Here is a 26,922-nt window from a genome sequence, read left to right on the forward strand (position 1 = left end):
AGCTTCTTGGTGTTAGGTGTGCTTTTTTCATCTCAAGAAAGCAGCATAGAACTTGGCACTTAGTAGCATTGTCCATCATAGCTAAATCATGGAAGGAGCTGAGATGCCCTTCAACAGATGACTGGATTAAGAAGTTGTGGTCCATATATACAATGGAATATTACTCAACTATCAGAAAGAACGAATTCTCAACATTTGCTGCAACATGGACGGCACTGGAGGAGATAATGCTAAGTGAAATAAGTCAAGCAGAGAAAGACAAATATCATATGATTTCTCTCATCTATGGAACATAAGAAATAGGATGATCAGTAGGGGAAGAAAGGGATAAAGAAAGGGGGTAATCGGGGCGGGAGTGAAACATGAGAGACTATGGACTATGAGAAACAAACTGAGGGCCTCAGAGGGGAGGGGGTGGGGGAATGGGATAGACTGGTGATGGGTAGTAAGGAGGGCACGTATTGCATGGTGCACTGGGTGTTATACGCAACTGATGAATCATCGAACTTTATATCGGAAACCGGGAATGTACTGTATGGTGACTAACATAATATAATAAAAAATCATTTAAAAAAAAAAAGAACTCGGCACTTAGTAAATATATAGTAAATGAATAAATGATCTAGAAATAAGGTAATAGCACAGAGTTTCTTAATTTATGCAACTCCTTTTCTGTTTGTAGTCTTGCCCTTTATTCTTGTTTATGTATGAGAGATGAACTGCTATAAAATTGATTTGTTATTGTCAAAATACCTCCCTTGGGAGAGTTTTCTATTTAAGGGCAACACATGAAATAACCTGGGTTATATTCATTCCACGGTGTAGACCTGTTTCTTCTCTAGTGTGTTCAACATAGAAGGTCTTTTTCTGGATACAAGTTCAGAAACATTTCAAAATGTACTTAAAATTTATTTTGTGTTAGAAACTTTATTCTTTCCTTTCAGTGTTTTTTTACTGGATAAAAAAGTTACTCCTGTTCTTTTATCTATGAGTCCATAGGGATTATTAAATTCAAGTTAAAATGAATTTGAGGGCACATATTTGATACATATCTGTGCTCCCCCTTTAACACAGGGATGACAGTAAGTGCTAATAAAGATGGCTTGGGGATGATCGTTCGAAGCATTATTCATGGAGGTTCCATTAGTCGAGATGGCCGGATTGCTGTTGGGGACTGCATCTTATCTATTAATGAAGAATCTACTATCAGTTTAACCAATGCCCAGGCACGAGCGATGTTAAGGAGACACTCTCTCATTGGGCCCGACATAAAGTAAGTATCATTTGGACTCCAGTTTAGCTTGGGAAATTCAAGAATTTCAATTCATGAATCAGAATTTTTTTTCACTCTGTGTTTCTTTTTAATATGCAAAAATTATCACATATTTATTAAAAATCAATCATTCGGGAATTTGACTATTCCTGAATAGTCTTGATTGTAGCTATAGTTTCTTTAAGACTGTACAATGTTGAAATATTTGCAAGCAGCTTGCCTCTTGTGTTTAATTTTACTCCAGTGCTTTTGCAAAAACCTGAGACATCTCTCACAGAGCAGGAGAGTCCACCCAGGATCTTACAAAGAGGTTTGGGTTGGCCTCAACGTAAGGAACTGTGTACTACCTAACTGACCTATGTGAATCCTAGGACTAAGCTAGTTCTTTAATGGCCAGTCGTGGAAAAGAGCATATAGAACAGCGTCAGTCTGACCCATAATTTACCCTTTGGTCAACTACCTCATGATCCCAGAGAATTCACCAGTATATTGGTATAGTCCAACTGTAGGTCACGTAGGATATTTTGTCAGGAAGTGCTTAAACTATCCCATAATCCTATACTGTGCTAAAAGCATGTTATAGATGTGGCTTGGTTTTAAAAGTTACTAAACGTTTCTTGAGCCAACATAAAAATCAGTTCATGACTCTGTCACACCTCATCAATGTAATAACTTGGCTTTTTTTCTCTAGCATTAACCTTTGAATATTTGTATTTAATGTATAAGGGATAAAATAGTAAAATAAGAGCTCAGGGAAAAATTGTTTACCTTAAATCAATGTAATGATTACCATTATGGGAAACTTTCCTGTATTAATGTTATTTTACTGACTGCATTCTGTATTATTCTTTTGCAAAGTATATATTGTTAGAGCTTAGGTAAGAAAAGATGTATTTACAGTCTGTTTTTAATTCTGCTATCATTAAAAACAGAAAAATACATACTGTTTGAAGTGGATTCTGCCATCTTATACAAAAGTAGTATTATTTGGGGCCAAATTTCTCTAGTGGGCTTTCATAATTTTGCATGCCCTTTTGAATTTTATAATGGAATAGATCATTTCATCCTGTGACAATTCCTTAATTATCTTAATAATGTGAGTGCCAGTACATTAAAAATTTCAGTGCCTCTAAGAAAAAAGAGAAACTTTAAGAGGTTTCTTTACCACTTGTGGGCCAGTGTCCATTCTTCTACCTTCAAAAATGAAGGATATAGACCCACATGGGGACCCTTTATTGCAAGGCTTTTAGTTTACTTACTTTAGAGGTAGCATAAAATACACATGGCCTGGTAATTGCTCATTTGATTTACTGTGTGATAATGCATGTTTTATGCTGTGAGCACTGGTGCAGGTCCCCTGCCCACTTTTTGGCACTCTGAGCACCAGAAACAGCGCTTGGTTATCTAGCCGTCCCCCTCAGTTCTAATGTATTGCAACGCTTAGGAAGTGGCCAAGAAATAAGACCATTGTGATATTGATTTGGCATAAGTTAGGCATCCAGTCAACTCTAGGAAAGTTGTCAGATACTTTTCCTTTTTCTCCTTTCCTTCTTTCTATTGCTATTATCATTTGCTTTGTTTATTTGTTTTCCCACCTTCTGAGCCAGCACCAGGTTGGACCCATTAATGCTTACAGCAGCTTTATTAGGACCTATAAGGATATCAGAGGTAACGTCATAAATTATTGCTTTAGGATCCCAGGAGTCAAAATGTAATACCTTAAATTTAAAAAGAGAATAAGAAAAATCCTGCAAATTTCCCTCCTCTGGAAATCAATTAGCCAATTAATCTCCTCACTCTCACCTGTGTGTGGACGTGCACACACATATTCATAAACATAATCACAAGACACATTGATATCTTCTCAAGTGTCCTACCAAGGCCGAAATTCAGATGGTATAGTTTGACTTATGGGGTAAATGGTAGAAAGAAATTTGAATCATATAATTCCTTTTCAGAAGAAGTGTGTTAAATGATGAAAACAAATAGCCGTTTAGATTGACCAGGGCTGAGTGGCATTTTGCATGAAGTGCTTTGGCCCTGTCGCATTCTTATCACTAGCTTTTATGAAGCAGAAGGTTTAGAATTACCTTAAAAGCTATGTGAATAATCCTCCCAAAAAGAAAGTCTAGCCCTTCCATTACTCTGAGTGGAACCATAACATTGCCTCTGGCCAATTAAGCTTTGTAGTCATTACCTGTATCTAGGCTCCATCCACATCTCTTCCTCTTTGTCTCTTGTTATGAACCTAGCTTAATGTGGGATGGTAGTGGAGGAGAGTATTGGAGGGATTAAAAAAAAAAAACAAAAAACTTTAAATGGTTCAATTACATAACTGATTGGTTTTAGGAAAAGCATTGCTTATTGAATACAAGGCACTGAATTCCTTTTTTGCCATTTGTGATAGATAGCAAGGAACTTTGTGTGTGTGCGTTCATGCATGCCTGGGTAGATAATTTGAGTTTCAAGAGTTCAAGAACAGCCAGTTTAAGTTCCAGGTTTCATTATTTTGTATGGAAAACCAGATGTGAAGCCTTACCAGAATGCATTCTGTTTCACTTCTCACTCCACCTTGCCAGGAGCTCTTATATTTCTGTAATAATAGCCAGGGTTTTGTGCTTAGCAGCAGCTGCTTCTAACATCTGCCAGATAATTACCGAGCTGAATCAGAATTCACCTGCCTTAACCTAAAGTGTGGGATGAATTCCTGATCAAGGAATAAAAGATTGATTGCAGTTACATTTTTCCATGCTTGTTAATAATCACTGCTATAGACACCAGTAAAGAGCAGATGCTTTTCTGGGGGAGGTGTAGGTGGGGGGAGGGAGGTGGAAAGGGGAAAAAAAAACAACCAAGAGCACCCACTTTTAACTACATATGTATGCATCTCACATTCCGCACAAGACATTGACATTTGTTAACACCATTGTAAAAAGATGCCGCCGCGTATGCTTCACATTCTAGATTTTCTACAGCACCTGCTGATGATCGAGCCCCCTTTTATGTGTGACTATCGGTGATTCAAAAGCTCATTATGGCTGTGTGTTACAACCTGTCTGTGAAAACCATTTCATGCTTTTGTAACTTCCCGTTGACGGGATAGATCCAGATATAGACTCAGTGTATACATTTTGGCTTTCTTTTCTTCATTTCTATGAGAATGTAAATCCCAACAGAACTATGAGATTGTTACATGTTCACATTGCACTGATGATTGTGATCTCATTTGAAAATCATATTTTCCAACTACTGAGCTTTCAGGCTGCTTTGTGGGGAAGGATCCTGCCTGCGTGTGCCGGCGCCGTCTCTGGATTAATAGCCTGGTCACATTTCGGCATCACTAACGCTATTCTTTTTCCTTCCACACCATTTGTAACCAAAGGTTAGTTATGTGTAAGAATATTTAATACAGCTCTCAAAGAAGCTGTTTCAGTGTGTTTATTCAGCTCATAATTCATTTTCCGTGCCCCTCCTGGGATCCGGAGGTTCTGTGCGCGGTACGACCAGGCGTGGGTTAGAATTGCTTTGCGTGCGCTGTTGCATTGTGGGAACCTTGTTCTGGGGTCCTCGCTGTCTGTATTGGGGTAGACGTTTGTGGAAGCTGCTTTCTTTCCTTTTTCTCACTGCTGTCTGAAATGTCAGAAAAATATTTGTAAAACTCCCTATCCCTTACCCTTGGTAAAATGAAAAACAGTTTGGGACTAATATAGAGAAAAATTCATTTTTTGGCGTCATTTGGGATAGAAACATTTTTTCCTTCTCAGAACGTTTAAAAAAACACAATACTTTGAACTGATTATTATCTTTGCTAGTGCATTGTAGCTTTCCCCCTCACCTTTTCCTGACTTTAATTTATATGTTTTACCTTTATTAAATCTTCAGAAATAATACCAGTTTCCTTTTTTTTTAAAGATTTTATTTTTCATTTATTAGAGAGAGCAAGCAAGAGAGAGCACAAGCAGGGGGAGAGGAAGCGGGAGAGGGGTGAGCAGACTCCCTGCTGAGCAGGGAGTCCGACGACTTGGGGCTCCCCAAGATCATGACCTGTGCTGAAGGCAGGGACTGAACCACCCAGGCACCCCAGTACTGGTTTTCTTGAATAGGCTTTTTAGTTTTAGGTTTATCTTTATTTGTCTTTGTATAAAATAGAATCAATCATCCTGGCATAATATGTTATACATTTTTACTCATTATTTTGGGAAGGGATGAATTCAAATTTACTATTCAATATAGTTTTAACACCACAGAGAAGGTGTTTTGTAGATGAATAAATTAAGTAGGGCCAGAATTAGGATGTGACTCTGTCTCCCAGTGTACTCCTAAACCCTCTGAACTGTGCTTTGTGCTTTATTTTTTTGGGCCTGGAGGTAAAAGTGTCATGGAGAGACTCCCAGGTGTCCCCAGAGTCTGCCAGAGTGATCAGGTGTGACTAGGCTTGCTGATGCCCTGGTGGTAAAGCACTGCCTTATATTTCTTTTATGCTTTCTCAGCTTACGATAGCCTCATGAAAAGTGACATCCTTCTTGTGATTGAGGATACGGAGATTTGGCAGTGGTGATTTACCCTCCCATTACGCTCTGATGAGCAAACAGAGCTGTGTCTTCTGCCTCCAAGTTTGTGACCTCACAGAGTGAATGCTTTTTATGGAATAACCAGTATGTCTGAAATTACGTATCTTCCTTACTCAGTAAATTATGCCAGTGGCATAATGTGGATTTTATTATGACATAAAAGACTGTCTTTTTATCCGTGCCCTCCCCTGCTAAGGTTTTATGTACTTATTGTCTTCATGGGTAAGTTGTGGATAGTTGGTTTAATAGTCTTCATGATTTTTATATTGTGTAATTCTGATACATACTTTTTTAGTTGCACAATGTGCTGAACCAACTTGTAATTCAATGTTTCTCTTACCTAACTATTCCTTAAGTTGAAGATCTTGGGAGGTATATCAGTTATGTAGCCTTTTATAGAACAGCAGTGAACTTGAATTTTCAAATATCCATTTCTAAGCATTTTAGCTGTAGTCAACATCTTGCTCAGTGCCTTCCACATTACAGGCATTCAGCCAGTACTTGTTTAATTACTAAGTGACCATTCAAGTGTAAACATCAGGCTTTTCTCTAAAACCAAAATAACTTATTACGGAGTTGCTACAGATTACCTAGAGAGTCTTCCCATAAATTTATGATGACTTCAGACTTTGGGGTTCGTAACTTAATAGAGCTAACATATAATTATTATATACTTGTTAATGCCCATAGTTAATTATGTATTATGGGAGAATGTAAAGTAATTTGGGTAGCCAGTATTTTAGTAGAGTATGTATAATTTATTCTTGCTAAGGAACCCAAAAGTCTTTGGATGAAATTAATGTTATTACTGACAGTTCTGTTTCTAAGGATTAATAGATCTTTATTTTTTTAAAGATCTTATTTATTTGAGAAAGGGAGAGAGCACGAGCAGGGGGTTGGCACAAAGGGAGAGGGAGAAGCAGACTCCCCCTCCCCCACCCTGCTGAGCAGGGAGCCCCATGAGGGTCTGGACCCCAGAACTCTGGCAGTCACTTAACCAACTGAGCCACTCAGGTGCCTCAGGATTAGTAGATCTTTCTAAAAATTGCTATTAGTCGTCTCATTTGGAAATTGAAATAATGCTGTTTTTCTCCTCCATATGATTAGTAAACATATAGTCTATCAGCATTTTAAAGTTTAATTGTTTAAAATTTAAAGTAAAAAATTTAAACTTTAATCTCTAATTTTTGCCTATAGGGTGCTTTATCCTTTCCAAGTTTGGAGTCTCTGCTGAGTAAGCTGATTAAATGAGTTGTGTGAAAAAGTGGGGATGAAGGGACAAGATCGTTTTATTTCTGTATTTTGGAATCTTTTCCTGTTAGGCAAAACTTTGCTTTCCTTTTTTTTTTTTTTTTTCATGGATTGTATTCTGTTCCAGAATTACTTATGTGCCCGCAGAACATTTGGAAGAGTTCAAAATAAGTTTGGGGCAACAATCTGGAGGAATAATGGCACTGGATGTTTTTTCTTCATACTCTGGCAGGTGAGTGAAGCAGTAGGCTTGCTGCAGGGAGTGAATGATGTAGCAAGCTCCAAAGAAGAGTTTGAAGCCAGAGTCGGGGAACTAGCGATGAAAAAGAATGATTTCCTTTTCTTTCTCTCTTTCAAGATTAAAAAAAAAAAAAATCATCCCAACCTTTCCATTACTTAAGAAAGTATCATAGTGTGGAAAATATGTGAAAAATCAAATCAAGAAATTACAATCATCTTAAGTTGCACCACTCTGTGTAGTACTCTTAACATACTGAGTTTGGGGAATTCACATCAGATTTCAATGTTATTTCATTAATTCTCTGGAGCCTGCAGTTTGTATGATATTGTATCATGCCTTTTCCTCTCTCATAAGTGTTTTCAAACATGTTCAGAAATTTTATTTATTTTATATTAACATACATACAGATTCAGAAACATTTTTAATGGTTATTTCTTTTTTTTGGAGAGTGTTGAGCTGAACCTCTTTGTATATATGCACGTTAGGAAACAGTGTATGCCTTCTTAAAAAGCTTTTGATAGATAGTGTATTAAGGACACTTACTGCAGAGAAAGGTTTTTTTTTTTCCCTTTAAGAAAGGCAGGAACTAAATTTTGATGCTGCTGCTGACTGAGTTCAGCACAGGGAAAGAAATATTGTTGGATTGCTTTTCCACGAGAAGGAAGCATTTTACACTCTCAGCCCTGGGCCTGTTTTTTCAGTTGCATTAGCAACTGAATACCAGATTTCTCTTTAAGCAGGCTAGAGAAGAGATGGCTCTGCAAACATCCTGTAGCCTTCTCAGAAGAGTTGTACCATTCCCTGGAGGATGTCAGAACATCCCAGAACACCCTGGTGTCCATGACTCTGCAGGTATCTTGATATGGCATCACTGTTTCCTCTGTGAAGTGCTCATGACTGCAGTAATAGAGAAAGTCTTAGGGGAGGGAAAGATGTGTTGTGTTTAATAAAAGGAAAGAATGTCATAGGCCTTGGGGCCTCATGAATTTTATGGGAGAAGGGGTATTCACTTCACCCTGTACAGAGTTCACCCGTGCTCCTCTCTGGAATTTCTGTCTCAGGCTTAATGGTATGAAATGATTGTAGCTTCTTGTCAAAATGGTAAAAGCAATAATTCCAGTGTCCCCCTAAAATATTACTTCAAATAACATAAAGACTATGCCAAGGTAACATCGTATTCCTATTAAGTTCTGAGGCCTTAGAGTCTCTCAAAAGTCATGAGAGAAACAGCCACTTTCAGCACTGGTGCCTCCCTCCCAGCACAGAAAGGAGAATGGCCTGGATTGTCCAGTGCCATGACCACCTGCTTCACTGCAGAGAAGGTATATTTACTTTTAGTGTAAGGGGCCTCAAAACAAAACAATCTGCATTTTATAGAAGAGGAATCTATACCAGAGAGGTTAAGTAACTTGTCCAAGTTCCATAGCTAATAATCGGCAGAGCTAATATTAGAATATAAGCAGTCAGGTTCCATGTCCTTAACCATCGGATTCAAAGAAGAAATATACAAGCCCCTTATAAAAATATGGGGCAGCATGGCGTGGAGGTTAAGAGCTCAGGTTTTGCAGCAAGATGGCCTCAGTTCATACTTTACCTCTGTTACTTTACTGTGTGACTTTGTGCCAATGTCTGGTATCTTGATGCAGGTGTGTAGAGTTAGTTATTATAGTTGCTAGAAATGTCATTGGTTGTCAACAAACACAGGCGCAAAGAAGTCTAATTCATTCTTAGCCGGGTGAGTTTGGGCAAAGAGAAATGGTCCATTTCGCTCTTTGGGGCACACGACACTTGAGTCCTGTAAACCACATTCTAAGAGGAATAAGGAATGGTCGACACATTTATAGGAGCTTATCTGGGTTGATGAAAGGATTCAAGGATTCTAGAATCATTTGAAGAAAATGGGATTTTTGTATCAAAGGATTCAGGATATTCAGGATATTCTTACAGCTAAAAAAGCAGAAACATGTGATCCAGTATATCTGAGGTGTAGCTCCCTGAGCTTGGACTTGATCAGTAAGGTCCTCCCCCCTTCCCATGGCTGTCACTGAATATTTTAGGAACTCATTTTACGTTCTCATTGTTGTCTGTATTCCATACCTTGCTTCTTCTGTCCTATTCCCTCCAGCTCTGTTTCCCGAGGATGAGCTCATGTTCACCTCTGCCCCGCATCTTCAGGATACAGCTTCCCTCCGTCTATCTCGTTCTCAGTCTGCTTCTTAGCATCCTTTTCAAAAGTCCCCTTTTTAGAAATAAAATAAAATAAAATCCCTTTTTTGGATTCATTCCCAAAAGTCTTGTCCCACTGTCAGGTGTAGGCTGTTGGATCCCAGCCTCATTGAGAACCTTGTTCCTCAACTTGCTCAGGAGAGGAATTCCAGCATACAACAGTGGGCAGTCCAGCTGGGCAGATAGATTTTCTCTTAACAGTTGAAAAGAAAAACCTAACACTTAGGTCAAAGGAAGAATGAGATGTTCAGGGAGAGCTTAGACAGTTAGTTGCTTTCCAAAGATGTTGTGAAACATATTCAAACACAGACAATTACTGGGTTATATGACTTCTGATCTCAGAGTCTAAAGGTTATGTGATTTGACAGAGTTCAGTATTCCTGTCACTGGAGAATGGATATAATTTGAGGGTATACTTTCTTTAGACTATTCAGTTTCTATATAAATCAGTTGCAAACATTTATTAAATCAGAATATCAGAATTTTTATAGCCTTCTTTGCTTTCAAAGGAATATGTGGACATTCATCTTTAGAAAGCCAAGTTTAACTAACAGCATAAGGACACACCATAATTGACTTAACCATTCTCTATTGCCCTTACAATGTCGCTCACTGATACAAAGTATACCTTTGAAAAAACAAACTATCGATATGGTTATTTATAGTTTAATTTACAATTAGTTAACAGACTGGACACATTTTGTTACATGCCTGGCATTTGGCAAAGTCTGAATTCCTATGGAAATTGAAAAGTGACCTTAAATACAAGGACATTGTAAACTGCTTCCTGTAAGGAGTATTCTGTGTGTGGCCCTTCTGGATGACTGAAGTTGGACTTTAAGCATTTTCTGCTTTTCTTGAAGGGAAAACACTGGACCATCCTTAGGAAACAGGATGCTAAATTTCTGCCTTGATAAGTTCTTTCAAGGCAGGTGTCGATCAGGGTTGTATACGCTTATAACCCACATGGTGCTTCTACCTTTCATATGTTATGTTTAAGAAATACTTAACGAAGATTTTTCTTTAAAATTCTGGTATTTTCCCCTTTCCTTTTTCTTATCTCCCATGTTTCCTTGGGAAAGAAACAGACTAGCTAAGAACCTTAGCACTCAGCTATATCCAGACTACGTTATGGTAGATTTATTCTAATGTCAGGTTTTTATTTTCATTTGATCAGGTTTTCTTTTCCCCTTAATGTAAAATTGGCCAAGTATGGTGAAAATATGAAGTAGTTCTGATTTTTAACAAATTGATAATAAAGTATATATAAGAAAAACTTGCACAGTTTTACTAGGATTTTGGAGTATTCACTGTGTAAATTTTTAACAGAGACATTCCAGAACTACCAGAGCGAGAAGAAGGAGAGGGAGAAGAAAGTGAGCTTCAAAATGCAGCATACAGTAATTGGAACCAGCCCAGGCGGTAAGGACTATTTCTGTCTTCTGCCTACTCAGTGTTTAAAGATAGGAAGGTGTGGTTTCGAGTACTGGATTACAACTTGCTACTGTGACATAGGGCAAGGCGTTGTAATATCCCTTACCCTCCATTTCTTCCTGTGTGCAGTGGAGAGAACAATGTGTTATTACATAGGATCTAACCTAACATGTATACAAGGATTTGACACATAGTAGGGGCTAACTACAATTAACTAGAGAAAATTATGCATAAGTAGTTGGGAATGGATAATATTTTCTATAGAGCTCGATCTTGGGTTTACCACCAAATGTTAATTTAAATTTTCTCTAGCATTTGTAGCATATATATTCAAAATGTGTGTGTGTGTGTGTGTGTGTGTGTGTGTGTGTAAAAGCATCTTGTTATCACAGCCTGCAGTTATTTTAACCCATGCTCTGTCTGGAACCAATTTCGTATATAGTAGAAAAGATAGCTTTCCTAAATATGTTCAGATATATCGCTATGCATCACTAAGGCATATTTTTGTGTTCATGCTGAGTACAATCACATTCAGTTTCATAGGAATTTATTGAGTCCTGATTATGGATGAAGATGATTTTGTGAATAACAGGGGAGTATGAGCCCTAAATCCTGCCTTCAAGGAAATAAAATGTACTGGGATAAGCAAGATGTAGAGACACACAAAATAATTTAAGAAAAAAAGGTATTGTAAATAAGTGTAAAATATGAGTCGTCATTGGCTATCCCCTCTAAACAGATCCACAGGTGACCATCGTAATGGTTTCTTGCACTTAGGAAAAACTTAATATTTATTCTACAATAAATACATAAAATACTCCAGAGAGAAAAATTTCTACTCTTCAGAGTTGTAATACACTTTGATGATTTCCCTTGCTTACATCTAAATATTTTTAGGTTGAGCTCTATTCAAAGTATAGAAAACATATTATGTAGCTTTCACAAAAAACAGTAAGCATTTCTAGCCATTTAAAATGACTTTTTGATTGGAATTCTTTAAAAAGCTATTTAGCCTACTTAAATCAAATCTACATCATTACTCACATTGAGAACAGAATATGAATGCTAAGATCTATGGAAGAAAATAGATTATGTTGTTTCTTATTTATATGAGGATAAAGGCAAAAGTGAGTTAGATGAAATTATTTTGTAGCTGGTGATCATAATGATAAACTTGAATTTTGTTGGAGGACAGTAATCACAGGCAAAGAAAAAGATAGATTTGTCAGTTTTAATGATGCTGTTGGAGGAAAAGTAGATTTCAGAAGGCAATATGCAAAATGTTTGGAGTCCGTAACAGCCATCTTAGAATTCTAACTTCAACACTTTTTAAGATAAATTTCTTAATGTCTGCTAGCGCTCAGTTACTTCATTTGTAAAATGGGATTAATAATCGAATCTTTTAAATATGGAGAATTCAACGTGATAATGCATGGTTCCTTGTGCAGACTGAGCACTCAGTCTCAGTGGTTGGCCCGGTTGATAATCACCATCATCACTAATAACTAGCAAATAGAAAATGTTGGACACAGGAATCAATTTGAAATTTTATTATGAGAAAAATTTTGGTGTAGCATCTGAACTGGAAGATTTTTATATTTTAGCCCTCAGTTTTAGTCTTCACATTAGCCTGAGCTCTCTCTAAAGGTAGTAACTACCTTACAGAGAAAATATATGTGGAACTTCCAGAAATCTTAAGAAGATATCCTGCACTCACTAACAAAGGTACTTTTTTTGGGAAAAATTCACAGAATAGTATGAGAGCGCTTACCAAAATAACTAGAACTTTTAGTAAATGAGGAGCAAGTGTTACAAATATGCTTTACAACATGGGAAACATGATGGGACATTGATTTATACTGTTAAAAGAAGTTTACTTTGTGTGGAAATAGAGGATATTTTTTAGCAAATTATAAATTTTAAGATCGCAAATAAGCTGTTACTCTTATTTTGCATGGGATTTCCATTTACAGAATTGGTAGCATGCTCTGTGTATCACTTTCCAGCTTGTTACTTTTCACTCAGTCCAGTGTTTTGGACATCTATCATGTTGCTACTTCATTCATTTAGTGTAGTTATGGCAGTGAATTTCAATATATGAATACACCAGCGTTTATTCCCAGGTCAATATTTGACAACTTAACACTTACTCACTATTATAATAATTCTGTACAGTAAATACTTCTATTTCCTTATGTATATATACATGTATCTATGAGAATTTATCTAGGTATGTATCCATAAGAGGAATTTCTGGCTCATAGATTTATTGTTTTAAAAAAATATTTTATGCTAGAAGAGTTAAGATGGTGGAGGAGTAGGGGACCCCTTTTTCAGCAGGTCCCCTGAGTCGAGCTGGATAGGTACCAGACCAGCCTAAATAACCACAGAATCAGCCTGAGACGCAGGAAGATACATCTGGATCTCTACAAATGAACATCTCCAGCGCTGAGTACTGAGGTACAAAAAGGTGGAGCCGTGAAACCACGCACAGATATCGGAAGATAAACGGAAGGGGGAGGGAGCCACCGCGTTCGGGCACCAAAAGCGGCAGCCACCTGCACGGGGGAGCGGGCGGACTCGCGGTCGGCACCCTCGAAACAGCAGACTGAGACCCTGAACCGGGTGCGCGCGCAACCAGGCTTCTCACGGAACTCCGGAATCCCGGTGTGCTCACCGGGCATAGACTGAGACCGGGAGATCCGGGAGCTCGTGGGGAAGCTGGCGGATGGCAGCATTAGAAACACAAAGGACAGAGACGCGCCGGCCCTGGAAGTGAGGGCAGGAACGCCGGGTGTGGGGCGCACATCCCGGGACGCTGCAGGGTTGAGCAGCACCAACAGTAACAGAGTTAAAGTGGCCAGAACATCAGTGGAGAACGGGCCGCAATCCCTCTGTTCTGTGACAATTCAGCCTCTGCTGCTCTGACTCTCAGAAGAGGCATAGCCAACTGCCAGGGAAAGCCGCCAGAGAACAAAAGCCTGGAAATAACTGGCTCAGAGAGTGCCCATCCCCATCCCCCCTCGCAGGGGACACGGAGACTCTACCCAAACAGGGTTGCCTGAGTATCAGCGCGGCAGGCCCCTCCCCCAGAAGGCAGGCTGAAAAATCAAGAAGCCCACAACCCAGGCGCCTGGGTGGCGCAGTCATTGAGCACCTGTCTCCGGCTTAGGGCGTGATCCCGGCGTTCCGGAAAGGAGTCCCTCATTGGGCTCCTCCGCTGGGAGCCTGCTTCTTCCTCTCCCACTCCCCTGCTTCCGTTCCCATTCTTGCTGACTGTCTCTCTCTCTCAGATAAATAAATAAATAAAATATTTAAAGAAGAAGCCCAAATCCCTAAGATCCCTATAAAACAAGGGGCACGGCCTGGGACCCAGTCAATAATTCGGGCTCTGGACAGCCCCGCAACCTCTCCTCATCAGAATGACAAGAAGGAGAAGCCCCCCCCAGCAAAGAAAAGACAGTGAGTCTGTGGCCTGTGCCACAGAAATAATGGCTATGGATGTAACCAAATTATCAGAAATGGAATTCAGAGTAACGATGGTCAAAATGATGAGTAGAATTGAAAAAAGTACTAGTGAAAAGGTTACTGAGAATATAGAATCCCTAAGGACAGAAATGAGAGCGAATCTGACAAAAATTAAAAATTCTATGAGCCAAATGCAGGCAAAACTAGAGGCTCTGACGGCCAGGGTCACAAAAGCAGAGGAACGGGTTAGTGAACTGGAGGATGGGTTAATAGAGGAAAAAACCAAAATAGAAGCTGCTCTTAAAAAAATCCAAGCCCATGAATGTAGGTTACAGGAGATTACTGACTCAATGAAACGATCCAATGTTAGAATCATCAGCATCCCCGAGGGGGTGGAGAAAAACAGAGGTCTAGAAGAGATATTTGAACAAATTGTAGCTGAAAACTTCCCTAATCTAGTGAGGGAAACAAACATTCGTGTCCAAGAGGCAGAGAGGACCCCTCCCAAGCTCAACCACGACAGACCTACACCACGTCACGTCATAGTGCATTTCGCAAATAGTAGATCCAAGGATACAGTATTGAAAGCGGCCAGGGCAAAGAAATTTCTCACGTACCAAGGCAAAAGCATCAGAATTACGTCAGACCTGTCTACACAGACCTGGAATGAGAGAAAGGGTTGGGGGAGCATATTTAAAGCTCTTTCAGAATAAAACATGCAGCCAAGGATCCTTTATCCAGCAAGGCTGTCATTCAGAATTGATGGAGAAATAAAGACATTTCAGAATCGCCAGTCACTAACCAATTTCGTAACCACGAAACCAGCCCTACAGGAGATATTATGGGGGGTTCTATAAAAGTAAAAAGGCCCCAAGAGTGATACAGAACAGAAAGTCACAGCCAATACAAACAAAGACTTTACTGGCAACATGGCATCATTAAAATCATATCTCTCAGTACTCAGTCTTAATGTGAATGGCTTAAACGCTCCCATAATGCCACAGGGTTGCAGATTGGATAAAAAGAAATGACCCATCCATTTGCTGTCTACAAGAGACTCATTTCGAACCCAAAGATGCATTCAGACTGAGAGTAAGGGGATGGAGTACCATCTTTCACACAAATGGACCTCAAAAGAAAGCTGGGGTAGCAATTCTCATGTCAGATAAACTGGATTTTAAACTACAGACTATAGTTAGAGATGCAGAAGGGCACTATATTATTCTTAAAGGAAGTATTCAACAAGTGGATATGACAATTATAAATATATATGCCCGTAACAGGGGAGCAGCAAGATACACAAGCCAACTCCTAACCAGAATAAAGAGACATATAAATAAAAATACATTAATAGTAGGGGACCTCAACACTCCACTATCAGAAATAGACAGAACACCCTGGCAAAAACTAAGCAAAGAATCAAAGGCTTTGAATGCCATACTCGACGAGTTGGAATTCATAGGTATATAGAGAACACTACACCCCAGAACCAAAGAATACTCATTCTATTCTAATGCCCATGGAACATTCTCAAGAATAGACCATGTTCTGGGACACAAAACAGGTCTCAACCGATACCAAAAGATTGAAATTATCCCCTGCATATTCTCAGACCACAACGCTCTGAAATTGGAACTCAACCACAAGGAAAAATTTGGAAGAAACTCAAACACTTGGAGACTAAGAACCATCCTGCTCAGGAATGACTCGATAAACCAGGAAATCAAAAATCAAATTAAACAATTTATGGAGACCAATGAGAATGAAAATACAACAGTCCAAAACCTATGAGATACTGCAAAGGCAATCATAAGGGGGAAATACATAGCCATCCAAGCCTCACTCAAAAGAATAGAAAAATCTAAAATGCAGTTTTTATATTCTCACCTCAAGAAGCTGGAACAGCAACAGAGGGACAGGCCTAATCCACGTACAAGGAAGCAGTTGACCAAAATTAGAGCTGAAATCAATCAAGCAGAAACCAGAAGTACAGTAGAGCAGATCAACAGGACTAGAAGCTGGTTCTTTGAGAGAATCAATAAAATTGACAGACCACTGGCAACACTTATCCAAAAGAAAAGAGAAAGGACCCAGATTATTAAAATTATGAATGAAAAAGGAGAGGTCACGACGAACACCATTGAAATTGGAAGGATTATTAGAAATTTTTATCAACAGCTATATGCCAATAAACTAAGCAATCTGGAAGAGATGGAATCCTTCCTGGAAATCTATAAACTACCAAGATTGAAACAGGAAGAAATTGATTTCTTAAACAGGCCAATTAATTATGAAGAAATTGAGTCAGTGATAAACAGCCTTCCAAATAACAAAACTCCAGGCCCGGACGGTTTTCCTGGGGAATTCTACCAAACATTCAAAGAAGAAATAATACCTATTCTCCTAAAGCTATTTCAAAAAATAGAAACAAAAGGAAAGCTACCAAACTCATTCTATGAGGCCAATATTACCTTGATCCCCAAACCAGGCAAAGACCCCCTCAAAAAGGAGAATTACAGACCGATTTCCCTAATGAATATGAACGCCAAAATCCTCAACAAGATACTTGCTAATAGAATCCAACAGTACATTAAAAGGATTATCCATCACGACCAAGTGGGATTCATACCTGGGATGCAAGCGTGGTTCAATATTCGCAAATCAATCAGCGTGATACATCATATCAACAAGAAAAGACTCAGGAACCATATGATCCTCTCAATCGATGCCGAAAAAGCATTTGACAAAATACAGCATCCTTTCCTGATTAAAACCCTTCAGAGTGTAGGAATAGAAGGTACATTTCTCAATCTCATAAAAGCCATCTATGAAAAGACTACTGCAAATATTATTCTCAATGGGGAAAAGCTGAAAGCCTTTCCCTTAAGATCAGGAACTCGACAAGGATGCCCACTCTCGCCACTATTATTCAACATAGTACTAGAAGTCCTTGCAACAGCAATCAGACGACAAAAAGGGATCGAAGGTATTCAAATCGGCAAAGAAGAAGTCAAAATGTCTCTCTTCGCAGATAACATGATACTCTATATGGAAAACCCAAAAGAAGCCACTCCCAAACTATTAGAAGTTATAGAGCAATTCAGTAACGTGGCGGGATACAAAATCAATGCTCAGAAATCAGTTGTATTTCTGTACACCAATAACGAGACCGAAGAAAGAGAAATTAGGGAATCCCTCCCATTTACAATAGCACCAAAAACCATACGTTACCTTGGAATTAACTTAACCAGAGATGTAAAGGACCTATATTCTAGAAACTATAAATCACTCTTGAAAGACATTGAGGAAGACATAAAAAGATGGAAAGATATTCCATGCTCATGGATCGGAAGAATTAACATAGTTAAAATGTCCACGCTACCCAGAGCAATCTACACTTTCAGTGCTATCCTGATCAAAATACCGAGGACATTTTTCAAAGAACTGGAACAAATAGTCCTTAAATTTGTATGGAAACAGAAAAGGCCCCGAATCTCCAAGGAACTGTTGAAAAGGAAAAACAAAGCTGGGGGCATCACAATGCCGGATTTCGAGGTATACTACAAAGCTGTGATCACAAAGACAGCATGGTACTGGCACAAAAACAGACACATAGACCAATGGAACAGAATAGAGAGCCCAGAAATGGACCCTCGGCTCTTTGGGCAACTAATATTTGATAAAGCAGGAAAAAAAATCCGGTGGAAAAAAGACAGTCTCTTCAATAAATGGTGCTGGGAAAATTGGACAGCTACATGCCAAAGAATGAAACTTGACCACTATCTCACACCATACACAAAAATAAATTCCAAATGGATGAAAGACCTTGATGTGAGGCAGGAATCCATCAAAATTCTAGAGGAGAACATAGGCAGCAACCTCTATGACATCGGCCAAAGCAACCTTTTTCATGACACATCCCCAAAGGCAAGAGAAACAAAAGACAAAATGAATTTATGGGACTTCATCAAGATTAAAAGTTTCTGCACAGCCAAGGAAACAGTCAGAAAAACTAAGAGGCAGCCCACGGAATGGGAGAATATATTTGCAAATGACACTACAGATAAAGGACTGGTATCCAAGATCTACAAAGAACTTATGAAGCTCAATACACGAGAAACAAATAAACAAATCAAAAAATGGGCAGAAGATATGAACAGATACTTTTCCAATGAAGACATACAAATGGCTAACAGACACATGAAAAAATGTTCAAAATCATTAGCCATCAGGGAAATTCAAATCAAAACCACACTGAGATACCACCTTACGCCAGTTAGAATGGCAAAAATAGACAAGGCAAGAAACAACAATTGTTGGAGAGGATGTGGAGAAAGGGGATCCCTCCTACATTGTTGGTGGGAATGCAAGTTGGTACAGCCACTCTGGAAAACAGTGTGGAGGTCCCTTAAAAAGTTAAAAATTGAGCTATTGCACTACTGGGTGTTTACCCCAAAGATACAGACGTAGTGAAGAGAAGGGCCATATGCACCCCAATGTTCATAGCAGCAATGTCCACAATAGCTAAATCGTGGAAGGAGCTGAGATGCCCTTCAACAGATGACTGGATTAAGAAGTTGTGGTCCATATATACAATGGAATATTACTCAGCTATCAGAAAGAACGAGTTCTCAACATTTGCTACAACATGGATGGGACTGGAGGAGATAATGCTAAGTGAAATAAGTCAAGCAGAGAAAGACAACTATCATATGATTTCTCTCATCTATGGAACATAAAAACTAGGAAGATCGGTAGGAGAAGAAAGGGATAAAGGGGAGGGGTAATCAGAAGGGGGAATGAAACATGAGAGACTATGGACTATGAGAAACAAACTGAGGGCCTCAGAGGGGAGGGTGGTGGGGAAATGGGATAGGCCGGTGATGGGTAGTAAGGAGGGCACGTATTGCATGGTGCACTGGGTGTTATACACAACTAATGAATCATGGAGCCTTACATCAGAAACCGGGGATGTACTGTATGGTGACTAACATAATATAATAAAAAATCATTTAAAAAAAAAAACAATTACTATTACCATGTAAAAAAAAATAAAATAAAAAAAGTTTTTATTTATTTACTTGACAGAAACAGAAAGCACACAAAAAGGGGGAGAGGCAGAGGGAGAGGGAGAAGCAGAGTCCCCGCTGAGCAGCCAGTCCCACACCGGGCTCCATTCCAGGACCCTGAGATCACGACCTGAGCCGAAGGCAGACACTTAACCGACCAAGCCACCCAGGCACCCCTGGCTCATAGATTTAAATGTGTTATTTACTTTATCAGAAGTTGTCAACTTGTTTTTAAGGTGGCTGTACCAATTTTTACTTCAATTCTCAGTATATGAGAGTTCCCTTTTCCCCGCATCCTTGTTATAACATAATATGATCATTGAAACAACACATTTTTGTCAATCTGATAATGAGAAAATGGTATCTTGTCTTAATAAACAATGTATGAGCAAAACAAGATCAAGGTGTTGGGGTGCACATTTTCTCACTTGTCATGTGGGTTGAATTTTGTATCTTGCTTACATTGCTTCAGTAATCATAATCCCAAGCATCATAATAAGAGTAATGAAGGATTGATTGCTTGCTGTATGCCCAAGCTTCACTTTGCACTTCGCATACATTCATTAATTTAATCCTCACAGCGAACTCTGATATAAAGAGACTTACCGGCTCCATTTCACAGCTGAGGAAGGTAAGAGAGAGACTAAATAAGTTGCAGAGGGTCACACAACTGTGTTAAGTAGCAAAAAATCAGGACGCGAACCCAGGGACTCAGTTCAGAGCTTGGGTATCCTGGCCTCAGAGCCCTTTTACCTTTGCTTTTCTGAATTTCATTCTTTGTTAAGCCTGCGTATAGGGCTCAAGAAAGGCTGCCATTTTTCCATTCAACTAACTCTGAACATGTTCTAAACTTTGCTTTTATAGGTCTCCTTTTTCTGTTCAAGGAATGTTTACCATGTTCCGTTCAGTGAGGCGGTCAGGTTCCTCAGCACTGTGGTCATTTGGCAGGTCATTTCTCCAGTATTTTAAGGAGTTACAGCCTCTCTTCCAGAGAGTACACTGTATTGGAAAACACTTCACTAGCTGCCAGACCCCGTGTAGGTGTACGGGGCTATTATCCAAACATTGTTCAACCTTAACTGCACCTCTTCCCTTTTTAAAATGGGGCATAATAAGAGTATCCATGGCATAAGGATGAGGTGAGAATTAAATGAAAGTATGTGGAATTCACATAGACAATAATGCTGATAAGCTCTTGAGTGTTTGCTGCTATTATTTTTATTATTTAAGAAATTATAAGAACCACTTTCCAATTCACACTAACTACAAAGAACCCTAGGAGACATTTTCTTTCATTCTTTCTTTTATTTATTTTTTCCTTTATAAGAGAAGGGTTAAGTAGTCCTATGTATGTGTTCTGAATTCTTGAATATTTACTACAAATGGCCAAATATACTGACTTCTTTACCTTGCCATGTTGTCTTAGAAACTGCTTTAAGAAACAAGTTAGGATTTTGGTTCTTGTCTTTCACAGAATTACCAGAGTGAAAGAAAATGATGACTAGGATTTTAACTAGTTTAAACTATTCACACATGGGGCGCCTGGGTGGCACAGCGGTTAAGCATCTGCCTTCGGCTCAGGGTGTGATCCTGGCGTTATGGGATCGAGCCCCACATCAGGCTCCTCCGCTATGAGCCTGCTTCTCCCTTTCCCACTTCCCCTGCTTGTGTTCCCTCTCTCGCTGGCTGTCTCTATCTCTGTCAAATAAATAAAATCTTTAAAAATAAATAAATAAATAAACTATTCACACAAATATTATTAAGATTCAGGAGCATGGTGACATCCTTTCAAACTAAATACATAGAGATTCTAGGATTATAGATTTCTAATAAGGAAAAAAAACGCTGACCTCAGGTGCCTCCATCTGACCAGGGGCTGTTGTCTCCCCACTATCCCTGGTGATCTTTTATCCCCAGCCTTTTCTTACCAGACCTCCCTCAATACCCAAGAGTCCTTACTTCAATCTTTCCTCTCCTCTGGGAGCTTCTCAAAGCTCCTCAAATTGAGGGCGTATGTTTAGACCATGCTTTCTTCTCTGATTTAATGTCCCAGACTGACTTAGCACAGAGCAGATTACAGTCTCATTATCCCAGAGCTCTCTGCTAGGTTTCTTTGCTTTTTTTCCGCTCAGCCAGACACCTCACTGCAAAAGACCTTATTCTTATGTCCCAGTCTTTTCATAAGACAGGAACTTAATGCATTCAGAGCTCTTACAGCTATATGCAGTGATTAAATCTGAGTGTCTGTATTACATGGCTGGAGGAAGTGCATTCAAGGCAGAGTAAGTAGCAAGCACCAACGCCCCAAAGCAGGAGAGCATGCCTGATGAGCTTCAGGAATATCGAGAAGATGCTGTGGTAGCTGGAGTGAAGAGCGGAGGGCAGAGAGCTGTGGAAGATGAATTTAGGGAGGTGGTGGTAGGATCAAATCATGTAGGATACTGTCAGCCACTGCTTTCTACATCCTGACTGTTAGTTACTGGGTCTGCCTTGGCAAAGAAGACTTCCACAGAGACAAGCTTCTGACATAGCATGTGCAGGAATGTTCTTTTCCTTGATTTGATTGCCAAGCTTAGAAGTTACCATCTGTTCAGGAGTAGTTGAATTTCTTGATTACTTAATGTCTGCAGTATTAGAGCTCCTGGAAAATGGTACTTTTATATCAGTCCATGTCCCAGCCTGGAGTGTGAGTCCAGTATTTACTTGTAACAAATCAGCTTCAGAAATACATTAGTGTTTATCAGACCCTATAAAACACAAAATTGGGAAACTAAAATGATTTTGTTTTACTACTGGCAAACCCTTAATAAATTGACAAAATTGGCAAAAATGAACTTTTATCACATTTTATTACATCGTTTTTAAAATTTTAGTTACAATTTTTGACCGTGTGAACCATTTTCATCATGCAGATCAGTGGCTAAGAACATTCACATTGCTGTGTACCCATCACTGCCATCTATCTTCAGAACACTTACATCATCTTACAAAACTGAGAATCTGTACCCACTAAATATTAAATAATAATTCCCAGTTTCTGCCTCCCCCAAACGTGGTGGCAACCACCATTCTACTTTCTTTTTTCCCTAGTTTTATCGAGAAATAATTGAACATACATCACTGTGTAAGTTTAACGCATATGGCATGTTCGCTTGATTTTATATGTAGTGTAAAAAGATTATCACAAGTTTCAGGTCTTACATTTAAGTCCTTAATCCAAGTTAATTTTTGTGAGTGGTGTAAAATATGGGTCACCTTCATTCTTTTACATGTAAATATTCAATTATCCCAGCACCATTTATTGAAGAGACTATCCTCCCTTGTCAAATATTAGTTGACCTTACATTCTTGGGTTTATTTCTGGGCACTTGATTCTATTCCATTGGTCTACGTGTCTGTTTTTATGCTGTTACTATACTCTTTTGATGACTGTAACTTTATAGTATAGTTTGAAATCAGGAAGTGTGATGCCTCCTGCTTTGTTCTTTTTTTCTCAGGATTTCTTTGACTATTCAGAGTCTTTTGTGATTCTCTATAAATTTTAGCAGTATTTTTTCTATTTCTTTAAAAATGCCATTGGAATCTTGATAAGAATTGGATTGAATCTCTAGACGGCTTTTGAGATTATTTCACGTTTTAACAATATTCTTCCAACCCATGAACATAGGATACCTTTCTATTTATTTCTTCTTTGATTTATTTTATCAATATCTTGTTTTCATAGTAGAGATATTTCACTTCTTTAAATGTATTACTATTTTTTATGCTATTGTAAATGAGATCAATTTTTTCCAGAAACTTTGTTGTTAGTGTATAGAAATGCTACTTATTTTTGTGTGTTAATTTTGTACCCCACAACGTTACTGAATTCATTGATTAGATCTGACAGTTTTTTTATTGGGTTTTTAGGATTTTTTATGTATAAAATTATGTCATCTACAAATAGAGATGGTTTTACTTCTTCCTTTCCAATCCTGATACTTTTTATTTATTTTTCTTGCCTGATTGCTCTAGCTAGGCTTTCCAGTACTGTGTTGAATAGATGTGGTGAAAGTGGGCACCTTTGTCTTTTTCTTGATCTTAAAGGAAAAGCTTTCTTCCTTTCACTATTGAGTATTATGTTAGCTGTAGCCTTGCTATATGTGTCCTTTATTATGTTGAGATATGTTCCTTCTATGCCTAATTTGTTAAGAGTTTTTATCATGAACAGATGTCTGTTTTTGTCAAATGCTTTTTTTCTCTATTGAAGTGTTCATCTGATTCTTTTATTTCATTCTATTAATGTGACTTATCACATTGGTTGATTTGCCTAGGTTGTACCATCCCTGCATCCCAGGGATACATCCTGCTTTAGCTTGGTGAGTGGTCCTTTTAATGTGCGACAGAATTCAGTTTACTAGTATTTTATTGAGAATTTTTGCATATATATTCACCAGCAATATCATGTACTGTAGTTTTCTTTTCTAGTAGTGACCTTTTCTGATTTTGGTATCAGGATAATGCTGGTCTTGTACAATGAGTTTGGGAGCAATCCTTCCTCTTTGATTTTTGGAAGCATTTTAGAAAGATTGGTGTTTATTCTTCTTAAGTGATTAGAAAATTTACCAGTGAAGCCATCTGGTCCTGGACTTTTCTTTGTTGGGGGGCTATTGGTTACTGATTCAATCTCCTTACTAGTTATTGGTCTATTCAAATTTTCTATTTCTTCCTGATTCAATCTTAGTAAGTTTTATGTTTCTAAGAATTTTTCCATTTCTTCTAGGTTGTGAAGTTTGTTGGGGTATAGTTGGTCATAATAGCCTCTTAGGATCCTTTGAATTTCTCTGTTAACAGTTGTAATGTCTTATTTTTCATTTATAGTTTTGTCAATTTGGGTCCTTTTTTCTTGGTTAGTGTAGCTAAGGGTCTGTCAGTTTTGTTTATCTTTTCAAAGAACCAACTCTTGGTTTGGTTAATCTTTTCTATTATTTGTCCTCTATTTCATTTGTTTCTGCTGTCATCTTTACTCTCACATTCCTTCTGCTGAATTTAGTCAATTTATTCTTTTTCTAGTTCATTAAGGCATAGAGTTAGGTTGCTCATTTTGGATCTTTCTAGTCTTTAAATGTTGGCATATATTGCTATAAATTTCCCTCTCAGAATTGCTTTTGTTTCATCCCATAAGTTCTAGTATGTTGTTTTTCCATTTTCATTTGTCTCATGAAACTTTTTACCATTCTCCTTTCTGTCTCTATGAATTTGACTATTCTAGATAAATCAAATAAATGAATTGGATAGTATTTGTCCTTTATTTCACCTAGCTGACTTATTTCACTTAACATAATGCTTTCAAGGTTCATCTGTATTATAGCATGTATCAGAATTTTTTCCCTTTCTAAGGCTAAATAATATTCCATGGTATGTATATACCATTTTGTTTATCCATTCATCTTTAGATTGCTTCTACCTTTTGGTTTTTGTGAATGACCTTTCTATGAACATGACTGTAAAAATATTTCTTCAAGACACCTTTCTTTAATTTTGAGAGGGTATATACCCAGAAATGGAATTACTGGATCGTAGGGTAGTTTTATTTTTAATTTTTTTTAGTAACATCCATACTGTTTTCTATAGTGGGTACAACATTTCACATTTTACCAACAGTGCACAAGTTTCCAATTGCTCCAGTTTCTCCTTGCCAGCACTTCTTTTCTTTTTTTTCTTTGCTCTTCTTTCTTTTTTTTAAAGATTTTTATTTATTTATTTGTCAGAGAGAGATAGAGAGAGACAGAGCAGGAGAGCATGAGCAGGAGAGAGGGGGAGGGGGAGAGGGAAAAGCAGGCTCCCTGCTGAGCAAGGAGCACATGCAGGACTGGATTCCCAGACCCTGGGATCATGCCCTGAGCCAAGGCAGACATTTAACCAACTGAGCCACCCAGGTGTCTGTTTTTTGGTTTTTTTTTTGGTTTTGGTTTGGTTTTTTGGGTTTTTTTTGGGGGGGGGTGGTTTTTGTTTGTTTCTTTGTTTTTGATAGTAGCATCCCAGTGGGTACAAAGTGGTATCACACTGTGGTTTTGATTTGCATTTCCCTAATGATTAGTGATATTGAACATCTCTTCATGTGCATATGGACCATTTGTATATCTTCTTTGGAGAAACTGTCTGTTTAGTTCCTTTGCCTATGTTTAAATCAGATTGTTTATTTTTTTTATTGTTGAGTTTTTGGTGTTCTCTTTATATTCTGGATATCAATCCCTTATCCAGAACGTGATTTGCAAATATTTTCTCCTGTTCTATGAGTTGCCTTTTTACTTTATTGATAATATTTTTTGATTAACAAAAGTTTTTAATTTTGTTAAGTCTAATTTGTCTGTCTTTTGTTGCTTATGCCTTTGGTGTCCTATCCAAAAATCAATGCAAAACCCAGCATTGTGAGGCTTCTCCCCCATAAGCTTTCTTACAAGAGTTTACCTTTTTTTTTTTTTTTTTTTTTTAATCTTTATAGGGTTGAACTTTGGAGAGAACCAAGCAAATCCTTGGGCATCAGCATTGTTGGTGGAAGAGGCATGGGGAGTCGTCTAAGCAACGGTGAAGTGATGAGGGGCATTTTCATCAAACATGTTCTTGAAGATAGTCCAGCTGGCAAAAATGGAACCTTGAAACCTGGAGATAGAATAGTAGAGGTACCCTCTAGTGAGCTTTGTGTGCCAAAGTTCTTCACCTATTCTGTCCTCTTTACTAAGGGAATCATCTTTACACCGGTCACTTGACCCAACGTGAAAGTAAAATGTGTTTGTGGTTAAAGCATTTCTTTCTTACATGTTCCATTTCATCCACAATTTTTCTCTTTCGTGCATGGTGACAGATTATATATCTTGATTCAGAGACTGATGTTTGGAGATATAACCATTTTAAAAAACTTTGGCCCTGAGCTAAAATAATGAAATTCTGTTTGAAGGAACAAAGCAAATTTCCTGGGGAAAAAAATTGAATTGGTTGAAATTATGTATACATGCACAAAATATGTACATAATAACTAAGTTCTCCAGTAAGATTTTATTTTAAGAAATGCTTTGTCATGATCATTTCATTGTAGACTAACTTTGTTGGGTAAGATGGTTTTCCAAGTGAATCTTTTCCGTAAATCTTTTATGCTAATTACCCTGATTATCTTTTACATAAATGCTCCCATCCCCACAATCCAGGCTCAGATTTTCCTCCTCCTTCTCAGTGCTGTACCCATTCATCACTGAGGAGTGTGTGTGTGTGTGTATGTGTGTGTATTTACACACTCATGTATGTGTAACTTTGGTATATGCAGGAGAAGTATTTGGTCAAATTGTTCCTAATCTCTTAATTCAAAGCAAAGTATAATATTTTAAATAGTCTTTTCTCCCATGGTCATTACTC

General features: G+C 38.2%; 1 protein-coding gene across 15 annotated transcripts in view; it reads left to right on the forward strand.

The window, feature by feature from the left end:
* MPDZ (multiple PDZ domain crumbs cell polarity complex component) overlaps positions 1–26,922 on the forward strand; it is a 167,969-nt gene that overhangs the window by 101,025 nt on the left and 40,022 nt on the right. For all 15 annotated transcript variants that reach the window (XM_087869635.1, XM_087869639.1, XM_087869640.1 and 12 more), the window contains 4 exons: positions 1,075–1,273; positions 7,223–7,327; positions 10,892–10,984; positions 26,018–26,195. In XM_087869635.1, the coding sequence (XP_087725761.1) occupies positions 1,075–1,273; positions 7,223–7,327; positions 10,892–10,984; positions 26,018–26,195 (575 nt within the window). The remainder of the gene's footprint in view (positions 1–1,074; positions 1,274–7,222; positions 7,328–10,891; positions 10,985–26,017; positions 26,196–26,922) is intronic.

This window comes from Ursus americanus, chromosome 18 (genome assembly GCF_024610735.1).
Source record: "Ursus americanus isolate L20-20 chromosome 18, mUrsAme1.1.p, whole genome shotgun sequence".
Classification (NCBI taxonomy): Eukaryota; Metazoa; Chordata; class Mammalia; order Carnivora; family Ursidae; genus Ursus; species Ursus americanus.